General features: G+C 42.5%; 1 protein-coding gene across 10 annotated transcripts in view; it reads right to left on the bottom strand.

The window, feature by feature from the left end:
* The window catches only part of ABLIM2 (actin binding LIM protein family member 2), a 222069-nt gene that overhangs the window by 160319 nt on the left and 37832 nt on the right, over positions 1–23918 (bottom strand). For 6 of the 10 annotated variants that reach the window (XR_012904395.2, XM_075930799.2, XM_075930801.2 and 3 more), the window contains exon 1: positions 2386–2588. The exons of 1 other annotated variant lie outside the window; for it this stretch is intronic. Coding sequence is in view for 8 of the 9 variants with exons in the window: in XM_075930799.2 (XP_075786914.2) it covers positions 2386–2401 (16 nt within the window). In the remaining variant the exon portion in view is untranslated. Of the gene's footprint in view, positions 1–2385; positions 2591–23918 lie in introns of those variants that run through there. 3 more of the 10 variants (XM_075930803.2, XM_075930805.2, XM_075930806.2) reach the window with 2 other exon arrangements.

Genomic DNA, 23918 nt, shown 5'->3' with positions numbered 1-23918 from the left:
CTGTAATACCTATCCTGTATTGTATCTGCAAATCGATACAGTGGCCTTTTTATTATATTAAGACAAAAAATTAACAAAACAAAAGACATGGGCATCACTCCATGTTTGAACTCCAATGAGTAGTTCTTATGACAAATACTACCACACACATACGGATACACGGAAAGTGACTCAATACTTGTAACTCAATAGGGATATAAGTAACTCAACAAACTCAATAGGGACAGTAGTCACCAAAATGCAAAATACATACATGAGAGATGGGAATGCCAGTCGGTTCATTAAACATTTGAAAGACAAATGTCTTAAGGTCCTAACCTAGAATGTGAGAGACTGCAGAGCAATTCCCAGCTCTGCCACAGACTTCCTCCATGACTTTGGGCAAGTCCCTTAGGTCCAGATATTCAAAAGTTATTTAGGCGCCTCAAAAAAAATGGAAATTAAACATCTTACACTTTTGAAAACCCTGCTGGGTGTCTATCTGCATCTTTAGATAACAAATTACCTTCAAAAATCTAGCTCTTGGTCTGCCTTAGTTTCACATCTGTAAAATGAAGTACTTACACAGTATCTCCCTACCTCAAAATGAACTACACAGAAAAAAAACCCTTCATATGCAGTAAAGTTTCCAATTCTTTTCTATGACTAAAATACAGTAAGTGAATACATTATTCCAAAAGGATCCAGATTAGCAAGGATCCTTTGTACTATACAGATTAAATATTCATTATTATTAATTGCTATAGTATCTTTTCCCAAGCCACTAACTAAAGGCTTTGAAATCTCATTCTGTGCTGCCAAAGGATCAAAATCAAGGCATACATTTACAATGTTGTCTGGAATAGAACAGATTCTTAAAACTGTAAGACAGAAACATCACTACTACTGATTGCTGAGTACATTGCCTGGAAGATGGAGGGAGAAAGAGAGAGAGGTTACCTTGTACAATGCAAAATAGGCTAGCACAAACACATACAGTAAGGCCATGTCTATACTAGGAAACTGTTTCAGAACTACTAAATTCAACTTAATAACTCTCCATTTAACAAATTCAAACTAGTGCGCATTGAAATTAGTCTGAGGCAGGCTCTGTTAATGTGGATGCACTCCCTCAGACTTAGAACCCCAGGAAGCACTGGGGAGTAATTTGTTCAAAATAACGGCACCAGAGTGTCCACACTACCGTTATTTCAAAATAACTTTCGGAATTAGGGTTATTCCCCGAGAAATGAAGAGTTCAGATTTAGAATTCTGCGGCCTCTTATTTCAAAATAATGGGCTTGCTAGCATGGATGCTCCGCTTATAAATTCAACCGGGGGGGAGGTGTATTTTGAAATAAAGTCCTAGTGTAGACCACGGCTATGATACAGAACACAATGCGAAGTGCTCAGTGCCAAACAATGTGGCTGTGTCTACACTGGCCCCTTCTTCGGAAGAGGCATGCTAATTTCTAACTTTGGAATAGGGAAATCCGCGGGGGATTTAAATATCCCCCGCGGGATTTAAATAAACATGGCCGCCGCTTTTTTTCCGGCTTGGGGAAAAGCCGGAAAAGAGCGTCCAGACTGGTGCGATCCTCCGGAATAAAGCCCTTTTCTGGAGGATCTCTTATTCCTACTTTCAAAGTACTTCCCCAAGCCGGAAAAAAAGCGGCGGCCATGTTTATTTAAATCCCGCGGGGGATATTTAAATCCCCCGCGGATTTCCCTATTCCAAAGTTAGAAATTAGCATGCCTCTTCCGAAGAAGGGGCCAGTGTAGACACAGCCTGTCAGATCTGCCCATATTGTCTCATGCAAATACACAACAAACTGCAAGGAGGATAGTGAAAGCAACCTGTTACATTTATGATTAAATGTCTTTAACAAACATAATTTTTAGTTAATATGACCCTCTGCTAATTTTCTTCAGATTTATTTTCTGTGGATTTATATCTTTTTACTGAGTTTGTACTGCATAATGATAAAGAACAGGACCCCCAATGTAAATGCATAAAGCACAACACTTTCTGTCAATAGGATTTAATACAAAATTTATTGACAACTAATATTTTAAAGAAAACCATGGAGTTTTAAAAATGTATCAGCATGAAACACAGTAACCTCGTGATGCCATCTACATGTTTTGTTAGTCTTTAAAGTGCTACCAGACTTTTTTAAAGTTTTTCCTGCTACAGACTAACTCGGCTACCCCTCTGAAGTTAATAGAGTGACAGGCTAATTTGTAACTCAGTATTTTTCCAATCAGTTAGCACAACTGAAAATAAAGCAGTTCTCATTTAACCATCCTTCTCCACTGTGCAACACTTACTTGCAAATAGTACATTCTGATGATGTACACTTATCAACAATTTAATCCCCCCAATGTGGAGTCGTCACACTGTACCTGTATCCTCTGGCATTCCAGAATCAATTCAGTCGGTGATACAAGAAATACTACCCGATATATCACCACTCCAAGTACCTATGATCTGCAAGGAGCCCAGTTAAAGATCTTGTTGAACAAGTGATTTTGAAAAGTATTTCAATAGACGAGTGAAACTGCAGCACTCTGCCACTGGAGCTCTTCCTGATATAAATGAGGCAAGGGTCATATGACACCTGAGCTCCCACACAAACAGGATTATAGCCAAGAACGTACTCCCTAGTAAAAATAGAACTCCTCACAGGCCTCAAAAATCACATTCATAGAACATCCATCACTTTTGAACAGTCCAAATATACATTGTCCTTAGCATTGTTACCCTTTTTTGACCCAAACAGCTAGCCAGTTAGGTCGAGAAATTGGTGACAGTCAACTATTTCTTTGATGCAGTTTTGTTTATTTACAAAGACTGTACAGACTCCCCTGTCTCTGAACACAGAAGGAATCAAAGGGCAGGAAACAACTTCTTTTGCTCTCAGCACCAAAACACATATTTTTCAGCTTTCATCCCTGGCCCATGCATCATGCTTTCAGCTGCTTATTCAGGCTGTCTGTGTTGACTTCCTGGTCCTCTGTAGTCTATCTTTTATCCACACATACACACACCTACCCACCCTGATCCAAAAAATATGCAGCAATGCTCCTCCATCCACACAGTCTAAAACGCCTCAGTGCATTCACGTAACTCTTTTGTCTCCAGGTGTGTCTACACTGCAGGGCTTAACTCGAAATAAGCTATGCAAATTGAGCTACGTCAATTGTGTATCTTATTTTGAAATAGTTATTTCAAAATAAGGAGCGTCTACACAGCACTTATTTCGAAATAGAGCACTCTTCCTCCGAATTCCCTTATTCCTCGTACAATGAGTTACAGGAGTTGAAGTAAGAAGTCCTCCAGTTTGACAGTATTTTGACACTATTTTGAAATAACTGCCTGCTGTGTAGACGCGGACTAAGTTATTTTGGAATAGCGCAAGTGATTTCAAAATAGTGTTGTAGTGCCTTCAGAGAGCAAGCTGTGATTAACGTATCCCTACAGCTAAGTTAACTGAAGGGTGCATAAGGGTTTAATTTGACTACTAACAAGGTTTCACTCAACTTGTAACAGCATTACGCAAACCATAGTACTGTGTTTATCCACTGTGTTCATCCTCTAGAGGAGAAAAAGAACAAGAAGGCTAATGAGCCCCCAGTAAAAAGAGAGGAGCAAAACACTTATACTAAACTTCTAATCAGTCTGATTTTGGGGTTGGTTGTGTTTGTGATCTTCATTACTACCAAGACAAAGAAGGGCTGTGGTTGTTGGCACCACTGCGAAACCTGCAAAATCTCTCTTCTATGTCATATCTACCTCTCCCAAACACATGCACAGCTACTTCCTAAAATTCAGTAGGAAAAATCCTAATGTATTCAGAGGGCAGAAGGCACAACTAGGTCTTAGAATCATAGAATACTAGGACTGGAATACTAGGACCTCGAGAGGTCATCGAGTCCAGTCCCCTGCCCTCATGGCAGGACAAAATATTGTCTAGATCATCCCTGATAGACATTGATCTAACCTGCTCTTAAATATCTCCAGAGATGGCGATTCCACAACCTCCCTGGGTAATTTATTCCAGTGTTTGACTACCCTGACAGTTAGGAACTTTTTCCTAATGTCCAACCTAAACCTCCCTTGCTGCAGTTTAAGCCCATTGCTTCTTGTTCTATCCCCAGAGGCCAAGATGAACAAGTTTTCTCCCTCCTCCTTATGACACCCTTTTAGATACCTGAAAATTGCTATCATGTCCCCCTTCAATCTTCTCTTTTCTAAACTAAACAAACCCAATTCTTTCAGCCTTCCTTCATAGGTCATGTTCTCTAGACCTTTAATCATTCTTGTTGCTCTTCTCTGGACCGCTCCAATTTCTCCACATTTTTCTTGAAATGCGGTGCCCAGAACTGGACACAATACTCCAACTGAGGCCTAACCAGTACAGAGAGACGGAAGAATGACTTCTTGTGTCTTGCTCACAACACACCTGTTAATGCATCCCAGAATCATGTTTGCTTTCTTTGCAACAGCATCACACTGCTGACTCCTATTCAGCTTGTGGTCCACTATAACCCGTAGATCCCTTTCTGCCGTACTCCTTCCTAGAAAGTCGCTTCCCATTCTTCAAGCGGTACTCTGTGACATTCCTCTCCAGCAGACTTTTTGGGGAGCCACTTGGTTCAGTTCTATGTGTCAAAATGACAATATTGAGGTGTTTAGTTATTTTAAATCAACGGGAATTTGTCTGGAAAAATCTGAGGGCCAAATTCTGTCACCCCTACTCACGGTGACCGAGCCTGTAATGTAACTACAGGAGCTAAGTATGGGGCAGTTCATAGCTGGACTACCCAAGGAGCAGAGCCGGGAGCCAGATTTGACTCAGCAAATGACGTTCTTCCTGGGCTTCTGGAGATAGCAAATGAAGGAAGAAACACATTATTTTACACTTGTTTATGCTGGCCCTAAGTAAGAAGCTCGGATTGTTTTCTTGTGTAAACCAAAAGGCTTGTTCTTAAACTGCTATGTAATATTTAATATTGAAAACATTTCAAATTATCCTTTTAGTGTGGCTAAAGAACTGAGGGGAGGGGTTGATTTTAAAAAGCACAGAAGTGATGTGGAAGCATAAGGCTCACTGATTCCCAGCATCAAGGTGATTTGGATAACCACATTCAGCAACAATAAATGGCTACACAGTAGAGATGAAAAAACTATGGTACTGCATTTATTAAAATTTCATCCAGGACACAGTCTGATTATGTGTAAAATGACCTAAACCAGCCTGGAAAACTCTTACATAGCATCTCTTCAAAACTTGACCTGGGGTCTCCACTGCTTTTTATTTCTGACAACCTAATCCTGCAATAAGATATGGATCGATGGACCCCTTAGTTTCCTCCTCCCCTCTTCTGCTCCCCCCACACACATACACTTCACTGACTTAAAGAGAGCTTTGCACAGATATAAATGTTCTCCCACATGGACCAAATTGTAGAATCATTGCCCTGCACTGGTCCTGGAGGTGAGGCTGCCACCAGCAAGCTCCTAGCTGCACCACTGGTGCTGTGGATGCTGCCAGTTCCTGGCCTGCACTGGGACAGTCCTCTGCCTATGGCAGGCTACAGCAGGGGGCAGCTCCTGGGCACCAGTTAACCAATACATGGTAAGCATCACCTGGTACAGTTACTCATTCACCCAGTTACCTATTCACATCTATACCTGAAATTCATATAAAAAGAACTTGAAACAGAATCACCCCATGCTTGCAATATTTTAAAGCTATATCCTCTGTGTACCCTTTGTCCAATAAAGACATATGTAAATGTTACTGTACAGATTCTCATAGCCGTATTCATATAATCATAGAATCACAGAACACTAGAACTGGAAGGAACCTCAAGAGGTCATTGAGTCCAGTCCCCTGCCCTCACGGCAGGACCAAGCACTGTCTAGACCATCCCTGATAGATGTCTATCTAGCCTGCTGTTAAATATCTCCCGAGACGGAGTTTCCACAACCTCCCTAAGGCAACATATTCCAGTATTTAACCACCCTGAGAGTTGGGAAAAACTTCCTAATGTCCAACCTAAACCTCCCTTGCTGCAGTTAAAGCCCATTGCTTCTTGTCCTATCATCAGAGGCCAAGGAGAACAATTTGTCTCCCTCCTCCTTGTGACACCCTTTTAGATACTTGAAAACCACTATTATGTCCCCAGTCAGCTTCTTTTTTCTAAACTAAACTAGCCCAATTCTTTTGGTCTTCCTTCATAGGTCATGTTCTCTAGACCTTTAATCATTCTTGTCGCTCTTCTCTGGACCTTCTCCAGTTTCTCCTCATCTTTCTTGAACTGTGGTGTCCAGAACTGGACACAATACTTCAATTGAGGCCTAAGCAGCACAGAGTAAAGCGGAAGAATAACTTTTCGTGTCTTGATCATAACACTCCTGTTAATGCATCCCATAATCATGTTTGCTTTTTTTGCAACAGTGTCACACTGTTGGCTCATATTTAGCTTGTGGTCCACTCTGACCCCTAAATCCCTTTCCACAGTACTCCTTCTTAGACAGTCACTTCCCATTCTATATGTGTGAAACTGATTGTTTCTTCAGGGTGCGTCTAGACTACATTCTTCTTTCAAAAGAGGAATGCAAATGAGGGAAATCAAAATGTAAAAAAAAGCAGAAGAGCAAACGTGCTCCCTGGATGTTGCAGTATACCGGAAAAAAAACGCAGTTTAGACATACCCTCAGAGGGGCAATCGTGTTAGTCAATTTCAGCAAAAACAATGAGGAGTCCTACAGCACCTGAAAGACTAACAAATGTATCTGGGCATAAATTTTCATGGACTAGCTCACACTTCATCGATACATGTACAGTTAAAATGAGATTTTCAGCAGACATAGGTCTACTTAAAATGTGTGCCATTGTTATTTAAGTCATTCTGTCTTGGTAAGGTTCTATATATTATTATATGAATGAATGAATATGAAAACCTAATTATAATTTGGATGAGAGGTCTTTAAAAAAACCACAAAAACAACTCCCTTCCTCATCCTTTCTATGCACACAGCATCTGCACTATTATGATTAACCATAATCATAATAATTTAAAAAAACAACAAATAGTCTGGTAGCACTTTAAAGACTAACAAAACATGTAGATGGTTTCATTAACTTTCGCGGGCACAGCCCACTTCTTCAGCTGACTGGAGTTAGAAGTCCAGGCTCCTGCTGGATTCTCCATCACTGACTATTTTAAAATCAAGATCGGAGTTTTCCCCCTTAAAAACACACTCTAGTTCAAACAAAAATTAATTAATGGAAGCCCTGTTGCCCTCTAAAACAGGCAGTCAGACTAGATTATCGTAGTGGTACCTTCTGGTTTTTTAATCTATGAATGGGTGATCAAGATAGAAGACATTTCTTGAGCTCCTGGTAGGAATAGCTAATAGTTCTTAGATACTGCAGGAAACCCCAGTGCAGTAGATAAAAATGAGAAATTCTAACAAAACAGAGAAGCCCCTTGAAAAGATTTCCCTTTGATATATTATTTACAGGAAATATCCATGATTTAATCATTTATTAATGGAAACAGTAAACGATATTGTTTTGTTAGTCCATTACTGACTGCGTGGAATAGATCAAGTGTTATAATAACGACAAAATCTTGATGTAAAACAATCTCTCATTGGTGAACACTTGAGTAAATTGAGACAAAACTGACCTGGCATCTGTACCTTGAGGCAGCCTTTGACTAACAATGGGCTGAAACTAAAACCGCAGATCCAAAATTTCCCACCTACCCAGAACTTTTGGTTGTTCAGCATTTGCTTCTGACTGACACAGTAAAGAATTAAATTCACTGCCAGGAACTCGCATTTGAATGAGTAATTTATAATTTACCGCATTTCTTTGGTTTTAAAATTGTAAAAAAGTTCAGTTTTTAAATCATAATTTATACTTCTACACACACCAGGAGGTATCAACTGATGTCATTGACTCTAAAACCCAAAGCAGTACATTTTTATTGTGTTAAATATTCATGAACTACCTATACTGGGCCATATCCTTCCTTTCATTACTCATATGAGTAGTCCCTTTGAAGTCACTCTGACAGACACTCTGACTGGCCACTTAAGTTGGGTTGAGGATTTGGCCCATTCAGTATTCCCTGAGGTGCTTTTAGTTTGGCAGCAAGGCAGAAAGCACTTTGCTAAACAGCAACATTTAGAAGAAGCAATAATTAATAGGCAGAAAATGTGAATGAGCTTTCAAAAAAATCATAGCTCGTCCCTTTGCTGCCAGATTCATTCTCTATCAAAAGTCTGAACTACAATTAAAATACCTGTATTTAGACATTATACTATTTATGGTGCAATTAAATAATGTGCTAATTTATATTTACAATTCTACTTACAACAGCATTTAACATACATAATCTTGGAGTCTCACTTGACTCGCATAGTGTGGCTACTGCGAAGGCAAATTACACAAGAATTTTAGAGATGTCAGTGCTTTTTCAATAAAGTAGTGCCCGAGAAGTTATTACTCTCCATGGCTGTGTCCAGACTCAGGGGTTTTTTCGAAAAAAGTAGCCTTTTTTTGAAAAAACCTCACCTGCGTCTAGACTGCAGCCGCGTTCTTTCGAAATTAAATCGAAAGAACGCGGCTTTTCTTTCGATGGCGGTAAACCTCATTTCACGAGGAAGAACGCCTTCTTTCGAAAGTTCCTCTTTCGAAAGAAGGCGTTCTTCAATGTAAATAGGGCTTCTTCAAAAGAGAGCATCCAGACTCACTGGATGCTTTCTTTCGAAAAAGCAAGCCGCTTTTTCGAAAGTTCAACGTGCAGTCTAGACGCTCTCTTTCGAAAGAGGCTCTTTCAAAAGTATCTTTCGAAAGAGCCTCTTTCAAAAGAGGCTTGCAGTCTAGTCATAGCCCATGTGCACAGATGTGGTGGGTGCCCCATTGACTCAGCTGAACATGATAGGAAAGAACAGTGCCAACGACAGAAATGAGAAAATTCTTCAAGACACAGCGACAGCATTCTGGCTACCGATGACCCATAAAAGGAAGAAGTCAGAATTATGAACTTAGACTGATTTCACTCATTAAAAAGACATTTTCAAAGCAACCAAGTCAAACACTTTTACTATCCTGACATTAAAAATGATGGCAATTTACAGGTATGATGAACACCTCCCAAATCATCAACACTGCACAAAAGGACTATCAACAGTTTATTTTCCAATTTGCAGTGATGGCCTCACTTTATCCTTTTCCCATCATTCTTTCAGGATTCACTTAATCAACATTACATTGCTCAGTTCTCATTGCCCTTATTTTCTTATTTCACAAAGTCATCAGTAGATTAGCAATTAATTTAGGACACTGAAATGCAGTTGCTCGATGGGAATTCCTTATTATGACAATAGTGGTTTTAAATGATATAGTTTAAAGCTGTTGTAAAATAAATTATATCTTTCAACACATGCACTTCCCCATCTCAACAAAAATGGGTAATAAGCAAGGTTTCAAAATATAACATAACCTTGTTTTCACATGCTCAGAGATTTCTGCAATAGCCATGTGTGAATTGAAGTTCCATGACTGGCCCCTGCTTAGGGTTGTTGTTTTTTTAATAAACGAAAGCTAAATTCCTTGAACTGGGAGAGAGTGAAATAAGTAAGCTTGTTTTCCCCACTGTAAAAGAAATAAAAGAAACTTTAGGTTGTCTTTTTAAACACATCCAGATAATAGTATCTTAGCAATACACAGCCCCGAATCCTCTTATGCAATATTTTTTAAGCAGCAGAGCCTGTATCAGTGGATTTCATGAGCTTCCTTAGGTCTCCAGTCTATTCAGAACAGGTGTGTCTTCTCCTTTCACAGCAAACAGATGTTACAGAGAGCTGTCCACTAGATGCAGCTGCTGCTTCTCCCACAGCCCTACCACAGATCTTAACGGTGTCGTTCACAGAGCCTCAGCAGTGGAATGAATTTCACTCTGAATCAGCTGGAGGACACATTGAAGCTGTATTTATTAGATGTTTCTCTCTACTATGCTCTAAGTAATTTCCCGCCACATTCACTGCACTGCTTCAGATTCACGATCATATAGGACAAGGGTCAGCAACCTTTTCAAATGAAAGAGCCAAACTACATCAAAATTCGGAATTAGTGGTCAACAAAGAGCCAGTATAAGAATGCCTATTTGCATGACTGAAAATATACAACTTAATATTACTGATAATCGACAGAATGATTAATAATAGCATAAATTAAATATTGTACTCACCGACTTTATTTAATGGGACTTCTGATGATGCTGGGGGTGCAGGAGTCAGGGTTGGTGTGTATGAGGGCTCCAGGCAGGGGGTTGGGCTGTCCGGAGCCCTCAGGCAGGGTTGAGTTCCGGGGGTGGAAAGTAGAGTATGTGGGGGGACCCCTGGGGCTGAATTACCTTACCTGGCTGAGGCTGGGCAGCTGCACCCAAGCCAGGTCAGGATCTTTACAGCCGGACCATAGCCTTCCTTCCTTCCTGTGCAACAGCAGGAAAGGGGCCGCTATCAACCCTTCCTGTGGCCAGATAGGGGCCAGACTGCAGGGCCTGCCCCAGGGTCAGGGCCAGAGCCAGAGCCAGAGCCAGTATGCTGTGGCCAGATGGCAGTTGGGCTCCAGGAGGGGTCTTGTTTCCCAAGCTTCATTTTAAATAAAGTAAAATATTATGTCCAACACAAAAGTTTCAACACTGTTTTTATTTATGGCCAGGGTGGGAACCTTTTTATGAATTGGGGACCACAGACCCACAGAAAAATCAGTTGGGGATCACACAAATGAGAAGAAAAAAAAACCCTAAAAAATCCCACAACCCTCACTGATATGGCCTCAAATTGAAACACCTCACTCCCCTGGTGCTCTAGCCCCACAGTGGGAGGAGGTTTCGGGGGGAGGGGTAGCGGATGCAGGAGCAGACTGAGATTCAAATGACATGCAGTTGATTTGCAGAGCACCCACAGTCTAAATGTGTTTCTATTGGCTGTGCACATCTGTACATGGTGCCTATAACAAAATTTAATCTACACATGGATGGAAAAAAATTACAGAGAATGCTGCTCACCACATGTTCATTCTTGCCATTAAGCTTAGTCCTCAGGCACACAGTCTAAAAGCCTACCTGAAATAACTGACTGTAAAAGCCTTGCATGTTCTAGGTTAGGTCCAAACATAGTAACATCGTCTGTTGAAGACAAGGCATCTGAAATTCTGGTTATTAGCCATTCTAAAGTAGGCTGAAAATATCATAGGAGAAGAATTAGATGCTGCTTAAAAGTCACCCTGCATAGAAGAGAGCACTCATGATGAAGGGAAAAATTCATCTGTGATTGTAATTGTCCACTCAGGTGAGTTCTGAAAATACACTAGCAGAGAAGGTTTTACTTGGCTAAGTGAAGGTATGCAGTCTTAAGTCCTTTTTAGTCTAACTGTGTGGCTAAATAGGATAAGAGCACAACCTAGCCTGGCAGTGCTTCATTAGGAAGAAAAGATAGGGTGAAGTTACAGCCTACTTTAGAGATGCTTTTATTATGATGCTACATATGGTGTATCAACAACCCTCACAAATGCACATGCTGCAAGGAGAAATTTGCTGAAGCTATGAAACTGAGAAGACTAGTCAATACAAAACAGGAAAGAGATTGGATCAAAGACTTGGTCAAATGGGGTTATGAGTAATTTAGTGCAGAAAAACTGCTCAGTAATGAGGATAAGGGAAACAATTAACAAAAGAGATTATTTCCCAAAAGGTCAGGCACTACAAGACACTAATCAGGGAAAGGATTTGACAGCAGCAATAGCAGGAGAGAAACTAAACCCATCTGCTGAATATCTGGCAGTAAATCAAGAAAGCTAACAGGTTAATGAGATGTAATGTATTAATGGAGTGTATAAAAGAAGTGATTGTAACAGCACTGTTCAAAGAATGGATGCAATAATATCTAGAGTTCTGAGCACAGCCTTGGATGTCATTTCATAAGCCGGGTAGTGAAGAGCTAGACTGAGCACATGAGAAGTCAGCTGGGCTGTTCAAAGTTCTACACAGCAAGCAGTCTGCAGCTATCACAAAACCAATAAGACATTGGTATATGCGTGATCATAAAGGGTGTAAAAAGGCATCAGGCTCTGAAAAAACAATAAGGACTTTTGAGAAATTTCTTTACATGGAGGGAAATTAATGTGCAGAATAGACTGATAAAGGGTACAGCTGAAGAGGCAAATCAGAAGGCTCTTCATTGGTCCATGCACAAAGTCAAGTTTTGTCTATTAAAAATTGTTAATAGCAAGTTATGACCCATAAACCAAGGATGAGGAACCTCAGGCCTGGGGGCTGGACACAGCCTCCAGCTTGCCTGGATCTGCGCCCCTGAGGCTTAGGGCCCCACTCAGCATTAGGGAGCCCATGCTGGCAGTCCAGGCCCTCAGCTGTCCCAGCAAGGGACTGGAGCACACAAAATCTACTAGGCTGGGCCCGCCCTACGTTCTGGTATGGAAGGGGAATATGGGGAGTGTCTTTCTCCTTCTCAGTCAGGGGCCGTGTCAATGAGGTGGGGTTTTTTGCTTTTCACTTGTGTACGGCCTCCGACCCAAAAAACGTTTTCCACCCTTGGCTTAAACGACAATAAAAAACAAGGCATTAGCGCTAACTAGTCAGATAGACTAATCAGATAGACTTAAATAAGTTTTACAACTTTCTTCTAGCCTAGAACTTTAAGCAGACATTTTTGTAATTCTGCTGTTTTGAGATACTAGCTTCTGGTATTCTTGGGCGATGGGTAAGTACCAGATTCTACAAGACAAAATCATCTAGTTGCATTGTCCCCTTCTTTTTTCTAGAAACTAATTTCAGAGACCATACAAATCAAACAGGAAAACTGTGGGTGAAAAGACTAGGTGACAAATGCAAAGTCAGGACAATGCACATTGCTAATTTTGCAAAACTTCTTTCTTTATAAAGGGATACAGTAGAAAAACAGCAAGCCAGATCCTCAGTTTGTATAAATGAAGCAAAACTGATTTACACTAGCTAAGGAAAAAAGCATGTATGCTGAGCAGACTCAAATGTGTTCCCATTCAAATCAAAACTCTTATCAATCCAGTGGGCGCAACTCCATGACCTAATAATTTTTTAAATATAAAACATTTCTGATTTCAACAGCTGTATTTTCTTACTACTTTGCTACAAAGTTTAAACTGTTCCCTATTTTGCGTTGGCTATTATTTTCTCGTATCTCCATCTGAAGTGAAATCATGCTTATAGGCACATTCTAATACTAAGAAACAAAACCTAGAAATATTGTCCTCACAGCTGTTTAAATAAAGATGTATCCCAGCTGCACATTCATGAATTCCAGGCAAACTAGTTTCTGGAATCATTATCTCTCCCGAATTATGAACTAATTAAAAATAGAGGTAAAATAGCATGATCTCCATCAAATACTAAGTGGAGGTTCCACAGAGGTCAAGGTGAACCAGAGATAATCAAAATATTAAAACTACAGAAAGATACTAATCACTACCTTGCATCTTATCCTGGGGGATTGTTTGTCAGGCTGGTCAGAAGAGAGAAATTCTTAATAGCTTGAAGGGAAGAGGTAAAACTGTTGGAGAAGGGGCCAGCATGATGCCTGACTCATCAGCCAGGAATGAGAGGTTTTAAAAAGTCAGCCTCCCTTTTGATTCACGGGGGTACTTTTAGAATCAGCAATCTAGTGCATGAATCCATTAGAAATGCTATGGGAAGGGCTTTGCAGCTGGTGATATATGTCGGCATGAGCATGCAGTAAAATTACAATTCTTATGGTCTAAGATTAATCACAGCAGCCTTATGATAGCATTCCTCAAAGTGAGTCGTGGGCCTGCTTTAGGAAAGCCGCTAGCAGGCCCGCGCTGCTTTGTTTACCTAAAGGCTCCCATTGGCTTCGGTTCACCTTTTCTAGCCAAGTGGAGCCATGGGAAACAATGTGGCCCAGGCTGCTGCTTCCTGTGGCTATCTGTGGCTGGAAATGGTGAACCAGAGACAAGAGCTGTAAGGCTCTGGGCTATAGAGCTTTTAGGTAAACAAAGTAGTGTGGGCCCAGTAGCAGCTTTCCCACAGCAAGCCCAAAGCCCATTTTGAGAAACACTGCCCTGTGAGAGGGTGGTGAGCCCTGGGTCTGTCCCATTTGCGCTTTGAAGGCTTAAATGGCAATATGATGGAAAGGGGAGGTGGAAAAGGGAGGACACCCCTTTTTGTACATGGGGATGGGAGTCCCTTCATGACATATCAATTTGTTTCCATGTTGAGACAGGGATTGATGAGGTGAGGGCACAGTATCCTCTTTTGGGCTCACAAGCATGCATCCAAATTGCCCCAGGTCTCACAGCTGGGATTCAGTGGTTAAGAAGCACACATTTGGCACGCACAGAGACGCATGTCATGGGGTCTGCTGTTGAATGCTGTTCAGACCCATCAGTGACCACTAGATATATTGGTAATACACATGAGGGAAAATGACTTGGGAACACTTACCAACAAAGGGGGACCTGACACAGGTCCTGGAAATACTTCCAAGCGTTCATATTGTCTGGTAAGATATGCTTAAGCAGAATCTGGCTCGGAACGATGAACTCTTTCAGGGTGGATTAGACCAGAAAGTACATAAACAAGGAGGTGACCAAATTCCTGGTCCTTGAGGGAAGGCAGTGATTTCACATCCTGCTATAATCTATAGGGCCTCAGAGTTATTGCAGGAGGATGATGTCTACAGGTCACATTCAGGAGCTGTCATATTTTTGGCTGTTATAAAAGAGGGCATTGGAAGATGTCTGGGAACCTGGCTGGGTGTGGGGAGGAGATAGCCAAGCTAATGGCTGAGATGGATGTTCAGTGTAGATTTGCCATAAAAGAAGGAATACACAGAGATAAATATCTTGGGAAAAGGATTTAAGGAGAGGTGCTTGGTAACTGAGCGAGCTGGGGTATCTGGGGACTCCTATGATTGGTACGTCATGGAGCCAACCCCATATCATTATAGTCCATCTTACCCCTCCTATGGGGGGATGGTTTGGTAAGGTCCTAGCAATGGATTACTGGAAAGATCTGAATGGAAATGGGGGTGGGGGGGTGGGGATTGATTGAAGCTTCCCTTCATGAATTGCAAGGTCTGGCAATGAATCTGCTAGAGGCACCTGGGTGGAAAAGAGGGTGGGGGAGCTAGTAAAGTAAACAAGGGAAGGTTACTTGCACAGTACATGGTATCTGCCAGGTAGTCCCAGACATCTAATAATAAAGTTGCAGCCTGATTAAACCCTTATCAAATTGTCTTCTCTCCTTTGTTCGACATACCCAGACAAAACTATCCAGCAATTTGTCTGTAAAAACCTGTGCAGATGCCACACAAAACCCCGAAGCTGCAGACTAACATTTGCAATGTGTCCCAAAATAGCAAATGCTAACAATACAAACCAAGCCACATACAAATGAACAGTCAAATGATTCCTTTTCAGAGCAAAAGTACAAAAGGGATGTAACAGGAGTTTCAGGATAAAGATGTGGAAACATTGACTCACTCTCCACTCAGTAAAGAGGTTAATTGGTCTTGTGGAAGAAGAGGGGTCATGGCATAGAATTGTATGGAGCTGGTCATCTGTAAATCTGTCCTAGCTTCTGTAGCCACTAGCAGCACTGCCAGCTCGGTGGTCACACTCTTGGCTTCTCTGTTCTTTAGCTGCACACTACAATGAGCACACTAATCTACTCACCAAAGGCATGTCTACACTGCATGCTTATTTCGGAATAAGGTATTTCAACATTTATATTTTGAAATAGCTCATTTTGAAATAGCACATCTACACAGACAATGGCCATCAAAATACTACTGAGCTATTTTGAGTGTCTACATTCATTGGACACTGAATCACATTTAAGGCCACCCAGAAGCACTTCAGGCAGGGCATCAGGACAGTGTTCTCTTCCTGGAGCTGCTGCATGATGCTATCAGACTCAATCTTAAAGGGATTCCCCTGTATAGCCCTGTCTCAGGCTCTTCTCCTTTGCTTACCTCACTGAGGGACAGCAAAGCCTTTCCTTTGCCTGCTATGGTTGCCCTTCAAAAGTACCTTCATCACATACATGTGTAATATTTAAATCAGCCTCATTCTTGAACCTGGAACTCCTGTGCTACTTTCTGCACATCTTTGTAACCAAAACCTTTATTTATCTGCAGCAAATAAATTTGAAAACTGCCCAGACAGAAAATTCTTTAAACAGATGGGAAAGAATTTTGCTCTGTTCACTTTGCAAGCTGACATCTTCAAAAGCTGAATCAATTTCAGGTCAGACCAGAATAACTCTAGGAAAAAAACCCACTTCATATTAACCCTTAGCAGACAGTCCAGAAATAAGCAGGATTAGCCTAATAAGAATGTGGATGTTTATAAACAAGATACATACATACAATTTTATATGTAAGAATGATATTTAATATGAGCTCATTTTTTGTCTGTTGCAGGATAAAAATCAAAATTCTAGATCAAATCCCATATTATTGTAACTATTTATTTCAGTGCAATTATTAGCGACATTAATTATTATTATATCTACTTTATCTGATTTACTGAAGAAATAATTATGTGCATGATATATTTCAGGAAGAGAATTAATCATTTATATTCAGTAATAATACAATTAGCATTTTGATCACCAAAAGGAAACACTGTAGTATATGGTTGGTGGAAAGAGGAGCTGGATTCTGAGACAATTTTATAAAACCAAATAAGTATTAAAAGAAAATAAAAGTAGAAGAGAAGAAGGGTATTCTATTTTAGGGAGCTTTCTTAAAAATATAAATGGCATTTAGTTTCACTGAGACTGAATCTGATTAGCACTATCATCACATTCAAAAAATACAGTGAACCTAACCTGTAATCAAACTCAAATGCCAGTGCTTTGTCTGTGAGAGCATTTTTTCCCCCGCCTAACATAGAAGCTTTTCTTTTTATTTATGTAACCCTTCTGCTGGGTAGGCCTGGCAGCAACCAGGGCCGGGTTCAATATCTAGGGGTCCATCTCACACAGAACCAGCTCGAGCTCCCACCCAGTAACCTGGGAAATTCACACACCCCTGGGCACCTCTGAGAGGCAATGCTTCCCCACTCGCAAGCACAGAGTCTGAGCATAGGAAAGAAACATTTAGGCTACGTCTACACTGGCATGAATTTCCGAAAATGCTTTTAACGGAAAAGTTTTCAGTTAAAAGCATTTTCGGAAAAGTGCGTCTAGATTGGCAGGATGCTTTTCCGCAAAAGCACTTTTTGCAGAAAAGCGTCCGTGGCCAATCTAGATGCGCTTTTCCGCAAAAAAGCCCCGATCGCCATTTTCGCGATCGGGGTTTTTTTTGCGGAAAACAGTACAATGCTGTCTACGCTGGCCCTTTTGGGCAAAAGTCTTTTGGAAAAAGACTTTTGCCCGAACAGGAGCAGCATAGTTTTTCCGGAAAAACACTGATCATTTTACATGAGATCGTCAGTGCTCTTCCGGAAATTCAAGTGGCCAGTGTAGACAGCTGGCAAATTTTTCCGGAAAAGCTGCTGATTTTCCGGAAAAACTTGCCAGTCTAGACACAGCCTTAATGAAACAGAGAGAGAAGTCACACAGCATTAACTTGGGAAAATACCACAAACAGAGTTCATAGCCCAAACATGAGCTAAGCCCCCCCCAGCCAAGAATCACCCAAAGTCCCACAGTCCGACACCCCAAAAGTCTCTGTCCCTGGTCAGTGCCTCCCAGAGTCCAAAAGTTCACCTGCCAGGTTTTACCTCCCAATCTGGGCGGAAAGAGGGCCAGGGGGGATTGACAGAGGTACCTTATATGGTCCAAGGCTGACAGCCCCACTTCTCCATGGGGTTCTGCTGCAGTCTTTAACGCGAACCACTCCACCACGCTCCACCAGCTGTCTCGTTCCACTCCATCAGACACCCCACTAGTTGCCTGCCACTGCTCCGATGGTCACCTGCTGCCACTCCTACCGGCCACTCACTGGTTGTTCCCACCGGCCGCTCCATGGGTCGCCTGCCACCACTCCTAGGCCGTGTCCAGACTCAGGGGTTTTTTCGGGAAAAGTAGCCTTTTCCCGAAAAAACTTCCCCTGCGTCCAGACTCAAGCCGCGTTCTTTCGAAATTATTTCGAAAGAACGCGGCTTTTCCTTCGATGGCGGTAAACCTCATTTCACGAGGAAGAACGCCTTCTTTCGAAAGCTCCTCTTTCTTAAGAAGGCGTTCTTCAATGTAAAGAGGCCGTCTTCGAAAGAGAGCATCCAGACTCGCTGGGTGCTCTCTTTCAAAAAAGCGGATTTCTCTTTCGAAAGATCCGCCTGCAGTCTAGACGCGATCTTTCGAAAGAGGCTCTTTCGAAAGATGCTTTCGAAAGAGCCTCTTTCGAAAGAAGCCTGCAGTCTAGACATAGCCCTAGTGGCCACCTGCCAGTCATTCCTGCCAGCCACTATACTGGCCACAGACACTGCTACCCACCACCTGCCAGTCATTCCTGCCAGCTGCTTCGCTGGCTGCAACAAGTCTGGCTCTCAGCCAAACCACCTAGACTGGCAAAATAGTCCAGCTTCCACTGGACTAGCAAAAAGACTCCTCATGGAGTCTGCTTTAAGTCTGTCCTTAAAACAAAGGGGCTACGTCTACACTGGCCCCTCTTCCGGAAGGGGCATGTAAATTTCACTAGTCGTCGTAGGGAAATCCGCGGGGGATTTAAATATCCCCCGCGGCATTTAAATAAAAATGTCCGCCGCTTTTTTCCGGCTTTTAAAAAAGCCGGAAAAGAGCGTCTAGACTGGCCCCGATCCTCCGGAAAAAGTGCCCTTTTCCGGAGGGTCTTATTCCTACTTTGAAGGGCACTTTTTCCGGAGGATCGGGGCCAGTCTAGATGCTCTTTTCCGGCTTTTTTAAAAGCCGGAAAAAAGCGGCGGACATTTTTATTTAAATGCCGCGGGGGATATTTAAATCCCCCGCGGATTTCCCTACGACGACTAGTGAAATTTACATGCCCCTTCCGGAAGAGGGGCCAGTGTAGACGTAGCCAGGGGGAAAGGGGCTGGTTGGGCCAGTCTTACAGTTCACACCTAGCAGGTGTGAAGCAGGCTGACTCAAGCTCTTTAGCCCTTCCCCCCACCTCAGTTCACTCAACTCTGGAAGGGGGGAGGCTTGTTCCTTGGAGACCTCTTACAATGATGGTGTCTCTCCTGCAAGCACTGGTGTCATGTTTTACAGTTTCCACATTTAGGGGTAGCATGATTTGTGACCCCCACAACAGCCCCAAATTATTTACAGTACACCATATTCCATTCCAACACTGATCCTCCATCACCCCTGGCTGAATTGGATTTACATAGCCACACCTCGTATTCCCTCCTGCTCCTGGTATGAGCTGTATTTACGTATCAACAGTTAACAGTTAATTATCTTGCAGAGCTAAACAATTGTAGTGGGCACACCCACACCCAGGGCAGCTCTCTCCTTTTAGCTGGCTGATAGCAAGGAGCAGTTCAGCCCCTGCTTACATCTATATTACAGTAGCACCCAGATAATTTCAGCTAACCAGATTTTTTATACTGTTCTTATCCTCTGCATGGCTACGTCTAGACTGGCCACATAAGATGGAATAGGCATGCAAAGCAGGCAAGTCAGAATAGGGAAATCCGTGCGGGATTTAAATATCCCCTGCGGGATTTAAATAAACATGGCCGCCGCTTTTTTTCCGGCTTGGGGAAAAGCCGGAAAAGAGTGTCTAGACTGGCGCGATCCTCTGGAATAAAGCCCTTTTCCAGAGGATCTCTTATTCCTACTTGCAAGAGGTCCAATTCAGTAATTTGGTAGCAGAATATTAAGGCTCCCATTAAGTTTATGATAGGGAAATGTTAGTGACTGTTTCTTTATTTATGTCCTACCAAGATGGCTGGAATAAGTCAGGTTATTCTTGCTAAGATCCTAATTTGACTGGGCCTCCTTAGTTCAAGGAGTCAGTGTATGGAACTCCCTGCCTGAGCTTGTCTTAATGAATCCATTTGTTGTGAAAAAGCAAGACTTGTCAACTCCATCCTTCCTCAACTATTTCAACCTTCCTTCTTGTCTTTTCATTGTTGGCACGTTTGGCTGAAAAGTAAATACCAATCCAACAGTCAAGGGTTGCCTGTCTTCTGCTTAAGAATCCAATTTTACAATATGTGCTTCATAAAACTCAAAATTAAAATATGACAAAATGTTTGCTATTTTGTGGTTCGAACTATACCCCTTTCTGGAGACAACAGCTCAGCCTCTTTCCTGTCCAGTTTGGCATGCCATATGCCATGGGAGAAAGCAACTATGCCCAAATGCTTTGTAGGGGAGCAGGAGGGAATTCCTTATACTCTACCCCCATGCAGACTATCGACCCATGGAGTAGTAGGACACAGGGTGGCTTTTACATATTTCTAAGGTGTCTTGCTTGTAAAATACCTTCACAAAGATAGTGGTTTTAATAAGAACTAGCCAGATATTTTTATAGAGACAATAAGCAAAAAGCAGAGCGATCTACACTACAACAAGATGGCTCCAGTATTTATTTCTAAAATAGAAAGTAATTAAAGATAATTCTTCTCCCCATACAAAAGTTCATAAAGTACATGGTGACTCAGATGCTAGATTCTATGCTCTGGCATCCTGTTTCTCTCCATTATTTAGAGTGACAATGTTGCTCTCATAGACTGAAAAGTGCCACAATGATTCTGCTGTGCAATGAATGAAATCAACTTTCACTCTTGCCCAGGGAATTTTTCTGCCCTGCTAAGCACTATAGATGCTTCTATTTTGACATTTTTTTCATTAGTATTTTTGTAGGAAGAAATCTGAATGTCCAAAAAGTCATTTTGCTTTTTGTGCTGTTTTATTTTTAAACCTGGACACGAACCTAGCCATTAAAAAGCTCTTTAAGAAAAGCACATTGCCTAACATTCAGTCAACATCTCTAACTTACTGTAAGAAAAGAATATTCAGTTTCCTATTCAAAACACAACATCCTTTGAAGGTGTGGAAATCAATGGAATGTAATCAACCACACTCCCAGGAAAACAGTTTCTTTGGTAAAAGGAGAAAGCACACAAGACCCAATTTGTGGATGAATCCCAAGTTCCATCTCTTTTAACACCTCTTCCAGTGCTGATCCCAGGGACCGCAGGTCTGATTCCACTGACTTAAACAGGCTGGCAGACACTGATTCAGGTTTCAAAGCTGAGGCCATTAAGCAGTACTGAAAGGCAGCTGGCTTTGTAAAATTCATCTTGTCACAATTGCATCAGGATGAAAAAACATACTGTAGATTGGTGGCAGGTAAGCTAATGCTTTATGCACCTAAGGCTTGAGTTCACTTGATAATAATTCTTAACACTTATGGAGTGCTTTACAGTTTGAAAGTACAGAACAAACATTAATTACCGTGAGTCCTCCCTGACATCATCAAACTGCAGCTGAATTATCTGTTTAAAAAAAAATCAGGCAGTCCCCGAGTTACGCGGATCCGACTTAAGCTGCTCCGCATCTCCCTGGGCTGCTGGGTGGAGAGTCCCCCCCAGCAGACCAGGGAGACGGGGAGCAAAGCCATGGAGCACGCGGGCAGCGGGACAGCCGTGGCACGTCTGGGCTGTCCCACTGCCCGCGGGCTCCGCGGCTTTGCTCCGCGTCTCCCTGGTCTGCTGGGGGGAGCCCCCCCCCCAGCAGACCAGGGAGACGTGGAGCAAAGCCGCAGATGATGCGGGCGGGACCGCGGCGCGTCTCAGCGGTCCCGCCACCCGCGTCTCCCTGGTCTGCTGGGGGGGGGGGGCAGCGCAGCTAGTGCTCCCCCCCCCAGCAGACCAGGCTTTTCTCGCCCATGACGCCTGGGGTAGAGCAGCTGGGGCGCTGCAGGGTTGGTCCCGCAGCGCCGCTCCTTGGCGCTACTGGACCAACCCGGCAGCACCCCAGCTGCTCTACCCCAGGCGTCCCCAAATCAGCCGCTGCTGAAACTGACCAGCGGCTGACTACAGGAAGCCCGAGGCAGAGTTGCTCTGCCCCGGCTTCATGGAATCAGCCGCTGATCAGTTTCAGCAGCGGCTGACTTGGGGACACCTGGGGTAGAGCAGCTGGGGTGCTGTCGGGCTGGTCCCCGCAGCGCTGAGGTGCGGCGCTGCGGGGACCTACCCAGCAGCGCCCCAGCTGCTCTGTCCCAGGCGTCCAAATTCAGCCGCTGTTGAAACTGATCAGCGGCTGATTCCAGGAAGCCCAGGGCAGAGCAACTCTGCCTCGGGCTTCCTGTAGTCAGCCTCTGGTCAGTTTCAGCAGCAGCTGAATCTGGACGCCAGTTCCGACTTACATACAAATTCAACTTAAGAACAAACCTACAGTCCCTATCTTGTATGTAACCTGGGGACTGCCTGTATATTCTTTACCATAGGAAAATATGGGTTTCATACGAATATGATTACAGACTGGGCAAAGTTATCAGATAATTTAGTCCATTTGACCAGGGCTAGATTATGAAAGGGTCCTTAGGAGCTGCAGCCTACTTTCCACCCAGATCCCACACGCTGCCCGCTGCTGCATCCTACCTCCCCTCAGTCTGCTTCGGCACCCTACCTCACCCCCAGACCCTGTAAGCCCACCCCACTCCCCAGAAGCTCCCCTTCTGCACACTAATCACATGACCTGAGCCCCCAGAAGACTTAATCCAGACTTATTTGACAGACAGCCATACAGTTCACTATTTTCTGTGCTATGTTTCAAAAGTCATCTGGGTTGAGGGCTTCATTATTTCCCATGTTATACCATTCCATGGTTTTACAGATCTCACCATCACACTATTGTCAACCCTTGTGATTTTTGTCATGATCATAACTAATGTTTTTCTTCAAGCTTCAACTACAAGAGTAATGTGAATTTGTGAAAATCCCAGACTGTTAAAAATAAAGTTTCCATCCCCTGTGGTTAGGGATAAATATAATATAATATATATCATTGAAAATAATATATATCATTAGATTTAACCCAATATGATGTTTTCTATGAGACTGGTTCATTATTTTTGAGTGCTTGGGTTGGCAATACAGCTCTCAGAACATTTTCCCTGAAATTTAATGTATATTTTCCTTTACTAATGTGAACCAATTATTTCAAGCTTTACTTCCCTGTACAAACTTATATAATTGTATCTCTCCATGTTATCTCAAGTATCTGTGGATAGTTATCATGTCCCACTCTTAAATGAGCCTTATCCAGATTGTTTCATCTTTCTGAATTTTCTCTTCTCAATTCTATATACTGAAGAGCTGACATTGGAACCTCCTGTTAGTGTAGCCTGTGATCTATCTTCCAATAACATTGAAATAAATTAGATTGGGTAAAGTTAAATACCTGAATAGGTGTCTGCATGCTCAAACTGTTACATGCAACCAGTGCCTTTTTTTGTAAGTCCAAACAAGAAACTGCTGTTCTAGCCTTCCTACCGGTAGTTCAAAAATTCAGAGCACTATCTGGTAACCATGAAACGTTCACGGATATGTTCTGCAATCCTATGCCAAAGGTTTCTATAGAGGCTGCCGTATTTCTTCTGCTGCAGTAGGACACCTTCCCACATCTCCCAACAATTACACCACCAAGCATTGCAGTACACAGGCTAGCGGCATATGGGCCTGGGAAGTAGGGTACTCTGCCAGCACCTGTGCTCTCTGCCTCTGTTACCCTCAGCAGTGAGACACCAGCCAAAATGGCCATCACCTGTCAGTAACGATGCCAGATATCAGTTTCATTGCACTGTAAATTAAAATCATGCAACTCATCTATTTCCTTGTCATTTTCTCAAACTCTGGATGGCCATTCTCACAACTGGCACTCCAGCTGGCACCATGTTC

Source organism: Pelodiscus sinensis, chromosome 4 (genome assembly GCF_052426305.1).
Source record: "Pelodiscus sinensis isolate ZL-2025 chromosome 4, ASM5242630v1, whole genome shotgun sequence".
NCBI classification, from domain to species: domain Eukaryota; kingdom Metazoa; phylum Chordata; order Testudines; family Trionychidae; genus Pelodiscus; species Pelodiscus sinensis.
The sequence above is the reverse complement of the archived record's forward strand: the minus strand, read 5'-3'. Positions and strand labels throughout refer to the sequence as shown.